At 42.8% G+C, this 15348-nt stretch overlaps 1 protein-coding gene across 1 annotated transcript; it reads right to left on the minus strand.

The window, feature by feature from the left end:
• Window positions 1-1527: 1527 nt before the first annotated feature.
• On the minus strand, window positions 1528-13275 carry LOC100757562 (serpin B9). The gene is made up of 7 exons (XM_027409282.2): window positions 13100-13275; window positions 11175-11352; window positions 9539-9676; window positions 8948-9065; window positions 6911-7053; window positions 4316-4471; window positions 1528-2953 (listed from the first exon to the last, which is right to left on the minus strand). The coding sequence occupies exons 2-7, from the start codon at window positions 11340-11342 to the stop codon at window positions 2552-2554; spliced, it is 1125 nt and encodes a 374-aa protein (XP_027265083.1). The 5' UTR covers window positions 11343-11352; window positions 13100-13275; the 3' UTR covers window positions 1528-2551.
• Window positions 13276-15348: the final 2073 nt, after the last annotated feature.

The raw sequence follows: 15348 nt of genomic DNA on the forward strand, positions 1-15348 counted from the left end.
TTTTCTTGTGTTCCGTTTCCAAGGACTTTGTTGGTTTTTTTTTTTTTTTCTTTTGCATCTGTGTTCATCTGTGTTAAGGGGGATTGATCTATAATTTTCTTTTTGGTATGTGTTTTCTGTCTTTATCTCATTTTGGTATCAAGATAATGCTAGCTCTAAGAAAAAGTCTGACAGAATTCCATCCTTTATTATTTATGTTTAGTCTGAGGAACACTGGTGTTTCAATTCTTTAAGGGTCTGGAAGAACTCAGCAATAGCTTTCTGACTCCTATTCATAATTTAGTGTGCATCATACTTCCCGTATCTACTATGTCTGATGGACATTGGGTCTGTCATTTGCTGCTACAAATGTAGCTTCAGAGAGCATCCAATTCACTCTTCTTTCATGGACTTGTGTGATAACATCACTGGGATATGTCCTAGAGTGAACCTTCTGAAACCCAGGACACATAGCTGACTGAGGATATTACCAGGGTGTGTCCTGGCTTAGCCTTATCACTGTCATGATACGGACCTCCTGGCTTCCCTTGGGAAGACTAACTTCCTGATAGGAAACTGATTTTTCTGATTATTAACTTACTGATTCATTTCATCTGACTTGCAGTAACTTTGTGTGTGTGTGTGTGTGTGTGTGTGTGTGTGTGTGTGTGTGTGTGTGTGTGTGTAAACTGTGGTGCTCATGGTGAGGTCAGAGGACAACCTGCTGGAGTCAGTTCTTCTTCCACTGCTTGCATTCCAGGAATCAAACTCCAGGGTTAGGCATGGCAGCAAGCACCTTCACATACTCAGTCAATTTCCGGGATTTTTTTTTTATCTGTCCCTCTTCATTTCCTGTTGATTTCTGATGTTTTATTTCAGTCTCACAATGTTATTCAATGTAAGTGAGTAACTTCTACCCTACCCCACTAGTTGAAGCATTGCTTTTCCTTTTTCACTGGTCATCAACACTTTCTCATCAACTCAAAAACAATCACAAGTACTGGGACAGCGGGATGTTCATATATGAAAGAATCACATTGGGCTCTTACTTCACGACCTATATAAAATGTAATTCAAACTGGATCAGTGATCTATATAAAAGGCACAAACCTTGAAAGCCTTGGAGGGAAACAGGGGCAGTTCTTTGTAATCTTGAGTTTGGCTGTGGGATTCTTAGCTGATGGACAGATAGACTGAGTGACAAAAACAATAGAAAATGAGTAGAACTTCATTGAAAAGAAATCTGTGTACATTCAAGGCATCATGAAAAAAGCAAAGACATAATGTATATAAAATATCCAGGATAGGTAAATCTACAGACACGGAGAGCTTGATGGTTACACAGACAGAAGAAGGAAGAATGGAGAGGAATTGCTTGATGGTGACACAATGTGATTGAACGGGAATGACAATATGATAACGGCATTTCACTGACAGATGCTGATGCTTACCCATAAAGTGTTGATTTTGTTAGAAGAATAATGGCAATAAAAATAAAAAAGAGTCACAATAGTAGTACTATCCAACCATTAATAAAACTAATGGCACTCTTCTTTAAAAATTTCTTTATTTTTAAATAAACTTACATGTGTGTGAGTTTGAGTGAGGATACATGCACCGTATGCATACAGGAACCAGCAGAAGCCAAAACATCTGTGCCATCTCTCCAGCCCCCGTTATGTTACTCTTACACAGTGAAATCACTTACAACTCCCTGTAAGTGGCACAGTAGAGCCTATATAGCACATACAGGTAAGATATAACCCTGACCCTTGGTGACCTTGGAGTCTCATTGGGTGATTAACCAAGATGCAGAAGGTTAACAGATAAAGCAACTGCTCTAAGTGGCACAATTAATGTTCAAAGTGCACATATGGTTGGTGAGAAAAAGAAATTTATTTTAAATAGCCTTTACTGACTTCATAGAATTTAAGTATAATAGTGATAGAAAACCACGATGGTCTACACAAGCATGTCTTCTACATGTTCAAGCTAGCTGTCATGACAGCTAGAGGAGTTGAAAGCAGATCTGAAGGTCAGCAGTTAGAGGACCACAGTGTCTGCACCTATCCACAACCTAACACAGTGTTGCACCCAGGGCAAAATAAAGTTAAAATGTGCATTAAGGACCAATACTAAGAAAACTGCAGTAGCTGTTATCATCCACAGAAGAATTTACTACCATTCATACAGGTTAAGTCAAGTGATGGCAAGAATTGAGGAGCCAGGAAAGCACAGTGTATATAGCTGGCATGGCTTGTCTGTGCAGGAGTGGGGGCCTTTATTTAGGATTACCTTGGAGAAATTTGTAGGCTATCTTGTGGGATTTGTGTGTCTCCTTTGTTGTTTACACAACAGAAAACCAAACCACTCTGTGGTCCTGAGACCTGGAAAGGGCACAGATGAGTGTTAGGATATGGGGAGATAAATATGGGCATCATAAGATCAGGCTGCCAGGAGGAAAATGACCTCATCTTGAATCATGGTGTCCCCTATATGCCCGTCCTCACAGAGCTGTGGGAGTGGTGGAAATGCTGAAGAGATAATTATTCCTCACAGAGTAAATGTGCCTTTATGGAGATGAGAACCTGCCACAGAACAGGAGGCTATTGGTTTTGTTGTGCCTGATGAAGAAAAGGAAGGGGTGGTCTGCACAGAATGTTGGGACAACAGATGCACAGCAAAATTCAATGACAGCCGATGCTGCTGCAGCCTCGGTGCCTTCTTCATTGACCTCCACAACACTCTTGTGGACAAACTTGGACACGCACAGGTCTCTCTCTGGAGACATTCCCGACAAGTCAGCCTTGTCCCTGTGGAAGACATCCACCATCCCCAACTGCTGAAACACGGACTCCATGTCATAATCCTCTTGCAGTTTAAATTTTGGAAGGAAAACCTCAACATCAGTGCTCTTCATAAAGTCTGGTCTGGTCCAGGCTGTTAACTTCTCAAAAGTGAGACTGTTTTCCAGCTGACAAAGCAGAATGAGAGACTTTCAGATTCACAGTTGAGGTCTCAGCCAGAACCACATAGTCACTTCCTGGTCACAGTATGCTCCATCATCCTACAGGGGACACTGCCTGTTCAGATGGTCAGCCAGTGTGAGGTCTCACTGTCCTGCTAGCTTGTATGTGGCTTCCCTGGTGGGTATGGAGACCAAGGAATTCAGGGTTGGGAAGACCTAGCCGTCCTCTCCTAAATCCCTTCTGAGACGCCTTTTACTCTCATGGGTGTCCATGTACAGGTGTTTATGGTTTAGGTTGTGTTTGCTTTTTATTTTTTTAACTAGACTTAGTTTTGAAGACAATAAACCATAGATGATAAAAAACAAAAATAAAAATAAAAATTGGCAAAGACTCATGGTGTGAGTCACACTAGAAGGGAGGGCTATCCAGGCTGGGATTCTATGTTTTGTTTGTGGGCTATTAATGGCTTGAATGTAAATTCTGTCCAAGGGTTCACCCTTATTCTAAAGCTGGTGGTAACATTTTAGGAGGCAGCTATAATTGAGGCATGAGGGGGTCTAGTTGAATGAAGGAAGGACCTATGAAGGTCATCCTTGGTCCTTTGTCCCTTCTCCTTTCTCTGCTTCCTGTTTACTAAAGGTCTGTAGTTTCTGCCACATGCACCTGTCACCATGGAAACCATTGATGGACCAGGTAACTTGAAATGAGCCCTCTGAATCTGTGAGCGATGCCAATCCCTCCTCTCCTAGGTATTCATGCCAGGCACTTTGTCAGTGACGAAAACCCAGCTAACACTAGAGAAGCCATGCTGCAGTCAAGGAGCTAGATGGCAAGAGCCAGGGGAGCTGTTCTGCTTACAAAGACCCCTTAGATAATGCTCACTCCAGTGGCCTCAATTCAGAAGATGGCTGGCACACTGTGGGGTAATCTGCTGCAAAGAAGAACAAGATGTGTCATAATGATGTCCCTGACTCTGTCCTCGCCAGGTGGCCTCTGCTCTTCCACTTTGTTAAGTCAAAGTGCTAGGTTTCTTCTATTTTGTTTCTCAGATATTAAAATAAAGCAATAACAAAGATCATGATTTAGGTTATATTTACAGAGGGGGGACTATGTTCTACTCACTGTGCTAGACTTATGTCATATGTCAAGGTCATACACCCCACAATGGGATTCTCAGACACAGCTTTGATCCCAGGACACAGGGACTGTACACAGCTCGAGGCTCAGTCTGTGAGTAGGACCCACTCAAATGGCAGTTGGAAAGGTAAAAACATTGAATTCTGTCCTAATGTCAAAGGACAATGGGGACAATGGATTCTTCTAGTAGACATTTAGAGTGGTGATTGCTAAGGACTCTCCTGCCTCACCTTGCTGAGGTCCACACCATCATCTGGGAGCAGGACCACCATGCTCAGCTCCATGCCCTCATAGGGCATCACCAACACCTGTGCCTGTACTTCATTCACATAGGCGAGGTGAAAAGTGTCTTCCCGACACATCATCTGCACTGGCCTTTTCTCCTTCTGAACAGACAAATCAAGAACATAAAAAGATGTTATTGAGAGAGGTCATAAGGTTTCTAAATGAGCTGAGTTGATGCCAGGAGTGCTTTCACCATTCACAATGAAAACGCAACCATTCATGGTCCAGTGAACACTTAGTCAATGTCTGCCAGCCTCTTCCTGCTTTCATAAAAAAAAAAATGAGTGTAAGCAGATATGGGACTGTTGTAGATAGGGTTTCTACAGTTGTAATAAAACCCCATGACCAAAAGCACCTTAGGGAACAAAGAGGTTATTTCATCTTACAACTCTCAGGTTACATTACATCACTGAGGGAAGTTAGAGCAGGAACTCAGGCACAAACCAGGGAGGAATGTTACTTATTGGCTTGTTCCCCATGTATTTTTCAGACTGCTCTCTTACATAGCTCATGACCTCCTGCCCAGGATTGACTCTACCCACAGTGGGCTGGGCCCACAGCAATCACTAATGAAAAAAGTGTCTAACAGACTTGCCTCTAGGCCAGTCCTATAAAAGCAATTTTTCAATGTAGAGCCTTTCTTCTCAAATAGATAGTTCTAGCTTGTGTCAAGTTCTCTCTCTCTCTCTCTCTCTCTCTCTCTCTCTCTCTCTCTCTCTCTCTCTCCTCCCTCCCCCCTCCTCCCCCTCATTCTCTCTCTCTCTCTTTCTCTAATACACACACACACACACACACACACACACACACACACACACACCCCAAACAAACCAAACCCACAACTAGGACAAGAACTAACTATAGAAAGATGTTGCATTCATTACACAGAAAAAAAGAATGTGGCATTCAAATATTAATATTTTAAAGTCCTACTTAGTTTTAAAATAATCCACAAAGGCTTTCTCCACAGATTGGCACTAATGAGATCTAGCTGGACCTTTAGGTGGTAGGGCCTGATGGGAGAAAGTTAGTGTTGGAGAGTGGGTGTCCCTGAAGGGGATTTTGGCTCTGCAGCCCCTTCCAGTTTCTCTCTTTTGCTTCCTGACTGCTTCGAGCTGAACAAGCTTCCCTACGCATTTTCACCATGCTGTACTGCATCACCGCAACGTGGAGTGATTGGGACAACTGACCCAGCTAAAATTTCTGGAATCATGAGCCAAAATAAACACTAATGTAAAGATGACCATCATATCAGACGTAGGATTTTTGTCATTTACTATGGTCAACCATCATATCTAAGGAAACAGCATAATGAACTATAAATAACAGCAAAGCGTTCATCAAGTAGACTGGAATGCTTTCACAGTGGTGTGAACGGGACTGCACACAGATCCATCCTCTCAGAAAACAGCCTGGCAGCAGGAGCACACATGCTCAAAGGTACACCATGGGTTACAACCTTCTAACCCATTACAGAGCAGAGAGCTCCAGATCACAGGCACTCACAGACTCATGTGCAGCTCCATCCTGCCAGCCAGGCAGACAGAAGGAAAATCCCAGTTAAATTACAAGTTGGGGAATGTCTAGACAGATCTCCATGTATCTCTTTGATAAAATTAGTCTCATGACCCAAGACAAAGCAGAAAATTCTCTTCAACCAATTATAAGATAAGGGCCATCTGGACAGAGCCTCATGAATCTTCCTGTGATTTAACCCAGTTGGTTCAGTTCTCATAGTCCAACAATCTTTTTTAAATATAGAAGTGTGCCATCAGGGAAGATTTTAATTACAGTGGTACGCTAAAAATAAAAATTTTCTACAGACCATGAATAATACATATTAAATTTCCCAATAAAAGAATTCATTCTCTTATAAAGTTTTAAAACTATTACTAATAAAAAGGGAACGGGGGAATTTAACATTCATAAGGCTCCAAAATGTATTAAATTATATTTTATAGTGATTGGGAAAAGTATTATAGAATCTACTTTAATTCAAATTTTACTCCAATTAAGATTGTGATCTTAATCAAATGTTTCAACATAAGAAATCAATATATACTGCTTAATAATGATAAATTGGCCAATAATTTAAAATACTTAATTTAATTTAAAAATTAAATAAATGTATGTTTGTTTCTACTCTGCCTTGTGCTCCATACAAGTATTATACTACCTTAACATATAACTTTCTGTTTTCTTGAACTTAAAGGAAAATTTAGTTTCTAGAATGAAGCAGGAGCAATAATTTTACAAGGAATTATCAGGACATGTAAAAGCCACAAACAGAATCTAAAATAACAGAGGTTTTAAAATATTCTTTATTCCTATAAATTTTTCCTATAGGTATTAACCTTTCATTCAGAATTGTAAGTCTCAAATGGTTTTCTGGTTTTTTTTCTCTCTCTTTTTTTTCTGGGCTGAGGATCGAACCCAGCACCCCACACAGGATGTGCATTTCTGCCACTGAGCCATATTCAGGATTCCACATTTCCATGCAAGCTCTTCATCATACTGGCAAGAATTTGTATCCTATTCCTTACCTTGTTAATTTTAAAGGGCATTTCCATTGTGCAATCTTTGTGAAATTGTTGATGCCACCTTCCTTTGAAATACAAGGCATTGACAAAAACCAGCCTGGTCTCTGAATCAACAGAGCATCCTGACAGCAACTCTGGAATTTTCCCTTTTGAGGAAGCAGAGACTTCATTCAGGTTCATTTTATACACATGTGAGAAATAAACTGATGTGACATCTGAGTAGATCCAAGCAGCTTGTTTTCAAATTTGCTGAATATGGATAAAAATATTAAAACTAATCAAAGCAAGACACCAACACCCATGTCGGCCTTAAGGTCGTTGACACTGGAGGAGCATACATAAGGTGATGATGGTGAAAGACTTCCAAGTCTCTCAAGGAAAACAGGTTTGGGAAAAGCAGAAAATGTGACTCTGGGATGGAGAACAAAGAAGCAGGAAATGTGGAAGGGTCCCAGGGGACCAGAGCTCCCACTGGGTGCTAATGCTGCTTGCCATCTTGATTGGATCTGGAATCAACTAAGAGACATGCCTGTGGGCAGGACTGTGAGAATATTTCCCAGATAGAGTAACTAATGGAGAGGATGCTCCCCAGAGTGGGCAATTCCTTCCCGTGCTGCCCTGATATAAAGGACTGAGAGAGAAGCAGCCCTGCTTTTGTCTCCTGCCTTCAGTCCTTGCTGGTGAGTGCATCTGCACTGTTCACTCCTCTGAACTGTCATTTTCAGCTGACACTGGGGCCCAGTAGCTTTGGCTTTCATGTGGACTGAGACTCGTGGCTCTTTGGATCCTCTAGGCTTTCCATGCCAGGCTGAGATTGCTGAGGTCTCCAGCCTCATAGACTAGGCAGCTACCAGAGTCTCACCCTTTGCACGTGCAAGTGGTCATTGTGGGACTACTCAGCCTGTATTGTGTATGCCAATCTATTAAATCCCCTTAGTAATATTTATTCATTGTGCTCTGACTAATACACTAACATTTAATACAGCATCTCACCTACCACTCCGTCATCATGCCCAGTTCTAACACAGCACAACACATCAAAGGCTCAAAGGCAGAAAGTAGTTTGTGAGGAGGTATGGCTATTATATACTTTGGAGTGCTGTCCATCCCTGGAAAAGATGATGCAGGTCAGATTCCCTTCCTCTATATTAAAGAGAATCCTTCCAATGGAGAACAGAATCCTTGCTAACTAACAATATCAAGAGCACACAAGAGGTAAAGACTCCAACAAGAATTGGCAAATAATTGCTGAATCTTTAAGACTCTCATTCTACACACACACACATACTCTCTCTGTTAGCAGAAATTGTAATGTGTCTAGTAGTACAGAGACATCTGAAGGGTTCAAATGATCCCAATGGTCCCCAAGACCAATCCTGGAACATGTCATATCAGAGATAAAAACAAATAAGGTTCAACCGCAAATGGGAAGCTCTTTTAGGCCAATATTACTGAGCCTCCCTGACAAAGTGTCTTCAATGGAAACCATGTCTAGTTCCATCAAATATAAGTAAGGGGTCTGGGGCAGGAAATGTGGAAGTAGAGACAGGAGTCCTCTTCAGAAGTAAAGGTGGTGAGAGCTGAGGCAACACAGACTGTGTGAAGAAGCAGCCCCAGGGCAATAATACAGGGAAGGTCTCCATGTGCATCTCAGTCTCAGAGATGGTGGAGTCACTTGACCCTGATACCCTGTAGACCATCCTTTTATCCTAATGAAAAGGAAAAAAAAAAGCCTGTTAGACTGGAAATTGGGTCCATGAGTTTTCATGGTATTTGTATCAGCCCCTCTGTCCTGAGGAAATGCACAAACAAGTCTGTTTTTAAAATGTGAGTGTCTGAGTAGAACCTCCATGAATTCACTGAGGTCAGAATTATACCAGGCAGCCTAGCAAGTCTGCATCACTTTGACTCTCTGAAATGACATGAGATTAGTCAGTAGGGGGCAAGGAGAAATTAAGAGAAAGAGGAGGGAAGGAAGAAGAGGGAGGGTTGGATGGAAAGGACAAGAATGTGGGGTGTGAAATAACTTGAAGTTCTGACCTTCAGTCTGTTTGGAGACCCACGTGTTTATGTGTTTCCTGGACTCCTCTGGAGCTTTGACAAAGGACAGCTGCTCCATCCCCGAGTCATAGAACTGAAGACAGGACTCCTTAAAGGCCTTTGGAGAGAAAAATGTTCAGGGAGGTAACATTGCAAACTATAGTGTCAGCAAGCTTCCTGACTGTCTGATACTATAGCATTAAAATACAAACCAAAACTAAACTAAAATTAGTGGAGATGCCACTTTAAGCAACAAACATCTTTGTGCACTAGGCCATTGTAGCTAGGAATAACCAGACATGAATAAATGAAAATAACAAGTAGTCAAACTTAAAATATTTGAAAATATTATTATAGAATTGTGGGAAGCTTAAGGAATTGAGGAATTGAGTCTCACTATTTGAACTAGGCTGTCCTAGAACTTGTGACCTTCCTGTCTCAGCTTTCCAAATTCATACATTATAGATGTGTACCACCACACTGGCTAGAACTTGGACCTTAATTTTCTCAAGTTCTTTAGGGTTGTTCTCCTAGGACTACAGCAATAAATATTTTAAATACAATTGTTTTCATTCTACTGACACAACTTACTGGAATTAATTCACAGGTGTTTTCTGCAAAGAGCCTGTTGGCTACTCTAAGTGAATACTTTCTGTTGGGCTTGTTCAGGTTACTGAGAAGCCCCTGGAAGCCTTGATGAATGTCTTCTTCTGTGTTTAAACCAAGTGCCTGTGAAGAAAAAGAATGAAATATTATGAGCTCAGTGATAAAGCACTTTGGCTGCATAAAGGAGTTTTAAAGCTGAAGAGATGGCTCTGGTAGTGAAGTACATGAGGCTCTTGAGTTGGATTCTCACTATGCACATAAAAGTTGGGTCCAGTACTATATGGCTGTAATCCCAGCACTGGGATGAGAAGACACCTGCATTTACTGCTGTCCTCTGCCTAAAGAAGTGCATATCACCGTGTAAGCACACACACACACACACAGAGGCATGCACACACACACACACACACACACACACACACACACACACACACACACACAGGCATGCACACACACACACACACACACACACACAGGCATGCACACACACACACATGTGCCATATACATACACAAACTCCCTGTGTTTATTAGTGAACCTAATACCTAGAAAGACCATAAAGAATAATTATGAAGAAGCCTTTTCCATGTGTTCATCTTCATGTTCTCACGCACTCACGTTTGGAAATGATAATAATAAACAGTTATACCTGAAAAGGTCTTCATGAGAAAGAAAGTCCTGGCAAACCCTGCAGCAACAGTGACCACTATTTCCCACTGTGACAGGTATGCAAAGGGCTATTTCTCAGCTGAATGCCTCCTGCCTGGAACCCCTGGGGTCAGAGACCCATTTTAAAATTTCATTTTACATTCCAACCAAAGTTCTCCCTCCTACCCCTCCTCTCACCCACCCTTCGAGTGCCTCCCCAGCCCACCCTTCATCCACTCCTCCGAACAGGTAAGGTATACCATGGGCAGTCAACAAAGTCTGGCACATTACTAAGCTGGGACAGGACCAAACCCCTCCCCGCTGAGTTAAGGCTGAGCATGTCAACCCTTATACGGAATGGGAGAGACTCATTCTTAATCATCTGCAATGTTCACAGGAGGCTCTATAAATTAACCTGCTAATCCAGGCAGGATGTGGACTAGCTACACACATTTTACCCCCTTTAATATCTTAGCTGACGCAAGGCAGGTTGGACACAATTAAGAACAGGAATTACCCTTCCTTGCCAATGGATAACGACAAAGTCTGCTGCTGTAAAAGTAAGACAGATTGAGCAACCTGTGTTTCAAATAATTTCAGCCCCCTTTTCCCTTTGCTGTACTTGGGGCTGAGCCTAAGCTTTAATCCTAACAGCTTCCGGCTGTCTTTTTAAAACAACTCTTTTTTATTTGAAACTAAGTTGCGCAGGCTAGTCTTAAATAGGCATCCTCCTGTCTTAGTCTTCTTAGTAGCTGGAATTAAAGACCTGTGATACCAGGCCTAGAATGAAATTATTTATGCACCATTTTTGAAGTGAAGTTTGGACAAAATTTTGAGAGTTCCCTCTAAGTTACTACTGAGGAAAACTCATTGTCCCTCCCTCTTTAGCCCCTGCCCCAAGAAACCATGTGTGCATATTCCTACCCTCCCTTCTCAGCAGCTCTCAGGCAAGTGGGGCATCAGACAACTTTACCTGAGTTATCTGGACCGCGGTGTCTCCCTTCGCCCCCAAGAGGACCATAGCTAGAGCAGAGGAGATGCTCACAGGAGAGTAACAGACATTTTCTGAAGGGTTGTTTTGACACAGGGTCTTTAAAAGACGGATGGCAAAGGAGCCATTTGCTTCACACAGAGTATTCATGATGCAGAGTCTGGAGGCAAAGGAGAAATGGTACTCAACACAACATTGAAGGTTCATTTATCTGACTCAGGAAATCTAGGACTCTACTCTTAGTTCTCATTTCGAAGCTCCTAAGTATTTAAATTGGATTAAAAAATTCATTTTTGGTTGAAGTCTGTTCAGTTTTAAGATTATTATCAAAAGTGGTCAAGGCAGCAGACAAAACTATTGTCTGTGTTATCTGCAAAGGCAGAAGTTCAGATTATCAGGACTGCACACCCAGGACACAGCCAAGAGAGCTGGACTCTAGTCTCCTTCCATACTGCCCAGCTCCTCTCTCTGAAGATGGTGGAGTCAAGGATACAGAGAAGGAGGAGGAGGAGAGCGAGGGAAGAAGAAAACAGGCATGAGCATCCAGGTCCTCCAGCCTGGCTTCAGCAAAGCTGCATCCAAGTCTGCCTGTGAAGACTCCCCTGAGATGTTCAGGTGCACACTAGACACTGCCTCCATGTTTGCAGTGTCTGCAGGAAAGACACTGAGATGCTGAATGAGACCCTAAGTCAGGCTGGTGTCATCAGCTCTGCTGTGCAGTAGGGACCATCCACCTGCAGTGACTGCTCAGGTGTTCTTGATCAGCCGATGGCACCCAGGCTGCTTTACTCTTAAGCATGCTTCACTCCAGATGAATGGACAGCGTGGCCTAGAGTAAGTGACTACCCCAGGCACTGTAGCCCAGATCTGAGTCCCTGCACATCCCATGGCTGTGGTTTTGCTGTCCTATGACCTTGGAACACTGGAAGTGTGTTCCAGAGCACTTTTTACTGTGTTAAAATGCAGTTCAAATGTTCAGGGAACCTCTAAACATCATGACACATCCTTCTCTCTCCCAAGGGCGATGGACACAGCATCTTGAGAGAGTATCCAGACCCTCTGACTCCTCCCCTTAAGTCTCCCAAGGCTCTTCAGGAAAGCAGGGGCTGCTTTATTTCAATGACTTACCCTCTGGTTGGTCTTCTCACTTGACTCAGCTTACGACCCCTACACTCCTGCCCATCCTGTTGTTTCTTTAAAGTTGCTTCTATTCTTGAAGTGCTGTTTATTCCAAGTAGAAGGTCATCTGCCCCACCTCTGCCACTGAGTTCAAACTACTCACCCTTCTCTCCTTCACTCCTCTGCTCTGCTACTCTGGGGCAACTGTCCCATTCCAGGGCAGTTCATCACTCCTAAGTGCATTCCTTTATCTTACTGATTGCTGTCCCCACCATACTTGGAGCTCTCTGAAGGCAAGGGAGATATCTGACACCTAGGTTTTAAGCATCTGGAAGCATGCTCCAGATAAAGCGGCTTCTTGTCAACAATGAGTGAATTATTTTATAAATAGAAACAAAGAGTGCTCCGCTTTGTACTAGAGCCCTGAGGTAAGACACATTTTTCAGGTCCGAGAGCAGAGAGCAGAGGCAGTCAACTTGTCTAGGAGATAGGACCCAAAAGGAAACAGGACAGAGGCCAGTGGGGAAGGCTGCTGATACCCTGCAGCACCTAGGTCTGGCTGAGGAGGGGCCAAGACAAGTCTAGGACACCAGCCCTAGGACCAGCCTTGTTGCCATTGTCCAGCTGGGGTTTCTAGAAAAATCGCCTTTTTAAATTCCCATCAGACACCAACTGTCTACTCTCTTTTTCTAACTCTACAATTCTGGGGTTCCCTTCTGGACTCAGCCTTGTAAACCTCACCACTGTGGGTCCCATAGCCCCAACCCGAGACAGACACCCTCACTTACTGCTTTCGAGGCTTCTCAAAGCAGCATTTGCAGACTGGATGTCCCTGGAACTTAGCTGAGCAGCCGACCAGAGTCAGCTGGCCCCTTATTTACCACAGGGCTGGGATTTCTTGTTCAGAGCCCTGGGTCATCAGGGGCGGGGAGAAAAGCAGTTTGCTCTGGCCTCTGTGAAGAGGATGCAAGGGGGTGGGGCAAGAACTGAAAGCGAAAGTATTAGGAGATGCCTTTGCCTGGAGAATGCTAGATTTTAATAGCGCCCTGAGGGAGGTTGCCTATTATCAATATCCATTCCCTACTACCCCCACCCTTCTTTCCTGGCAAACACTAATGCATTTTCTGCCTGTATTTCCCAGCCACTGACATTTCTTGTGAATGAAATGTGTAGTCCTATGTGGTCCTCTTTTATGAATCCGACTTTTCCAAAACTCAGCATTAAGGAAAGGTTTAAGGCATCAGTGACTGGGGCATGGGACACAGACTTGCTACTCAATGCCACCTGGATGAAATGCTCTGGCCTTTTTTTCCCCTTTCATTTTCTATATGTAGTTCTGTTAGAAGACAGCCCGCCCTTTAAAACAATGCTCACTCTTGAGAGCACAGATTCCACAGATCTTTGCCATCTATGTCATCTTTCTTAAGTAAATCATTGGCATCAACTTCACTGTACTTTCTGTTTGATGGCACATGGTTCTCACTCTTCTCCCACCCAGAAAATCCTTTGAACGCAAAATCTACCACATTGTTTCTGTTCGGGGCTTGTAACCGGCAGGACTACAGCAACTTACCCTGCTACCCACATACCAAAGATCTAGTTCTTGTTCCCATGTGTGTGACTTTAGGGATGCCTTCCAACTGTAATGTGATAGGATAAAAGCATGGATTGCAAGGCTGCTAGACATGCCTTGTATTGTAAATAAGGTTTCTTGTAAGATTCCCAGGAAGCTGCAGGATATATTCTGCAAAAGGACAAAGATGCTGACCTGCCCCTGTCACCTGACAGAATGCACTCAGGCAGCACTCTGGTCAGCCCAGGGTTCCATGAGAACTATTCTGCACGGAGGTGCAAAGGACCCCTTAAAAGACAGACCCCAGCTCACTTATGCTCACTTTCTGCTCTTTCTGCCTCGTACTGTTCTTTTTGCTCTCTTACTGCTCTTACCCTTCTTTCTGCTTTTTCTCTCTCCCTGGTCGCCTCTCTTTCTGTTCCTGTCTCCTCCTTCTCTTCTGTTCCCTCTGTCTCTGTGTCTCTTTACCTCTTTTCTCTTTCCTTCCCCTCCCTCCCCTTTCTAATAAAACTTCTCACTCAAGCTCTGTCTGCCTGGCGCCCCCCCACAGCCACCCTCGTAGGCCATGGAATCTGCTATAATCCCCCATGCAGGACCCCCTTCCAGCTTTATCCTAGCATTTGAAGCAAAAGAACAACACTGTGTGTGCTTAGGCTATAAACATGATCACTGTTTTAACATTCTCATTTGACACATCTCTGTATAGAATGAGTATTGTGCATATTTTGCCACCCTTCAAAGGAAGTGTTACCTGGGTTGAGAACACTCTTAATCAGACTCAGGGTGAAGGGCTTCATTTCTTTCTGAATCTTCTTAATTTTGTTGGTCTTTCTGTGCTGTGTCAATACAGCATTTGTCATTCATTCATTTTTTGTCCTGGTTAAAGGTATTATTAATAATATTGTCTATGATAAGGTCAGCATTAGATTGTTTCTGTCTTTTATCTACTATTGAGTTTACAATGAACACTTATGTATAAATTTATGTGTCGACATATGATTTCCTGGAATTGCCCTGGGTACAGCCCAAGGAAAGAAATTTCTGGGTCATGTGGCCACTCTACAACTAACATTTTGAAGAAATACCCATCCGAGTTTGAAAACTTCTATGAAATTTTATGTCCCCACCAGCCAGGTATGAATTTCAGTTTCTCCATGCGTGGGTTGTCTTTTCTTATTTTAGCAATGGGTGTGAAGTGGTTTTACTCATCATGGTTTTTGAGTTTTATTTCCCTGTTGAATAATGATGTCAGTCCTAAGCTCATGTGCTCACTGGACATTTATAGATTATCCTGCAAGAATGTCTACTCAAACGCCTTTACTGTTCTTATCTGGGCAGTCACCATGATCATGATCATCATGTTGTCATTTAATTGCATGACACCAAATTAACAACTCTCTGAGTGTTCAGGTTAACTTCTAGATCTCTGTGGTAAATTCTAAATCTTTCCAAGATTAAAGATCC

The sequence above is a fragment of the Cricetulus griseus genome, chromosome 3, assembly GCF_003668045.3.
Source record: "Cricetulus griseus strain 17A/GY chromosome 3, alternate assembly CriGri-PICRH-1.0, whole genome shotgun sequence".
NCBI classification, from domain to species: domain Eukaryota; kingdom Metazoa; phylum Chordata; class Mammalia; order Rodentia; family Cricetidae; genus Cricetulus; species Cricetulus griseus.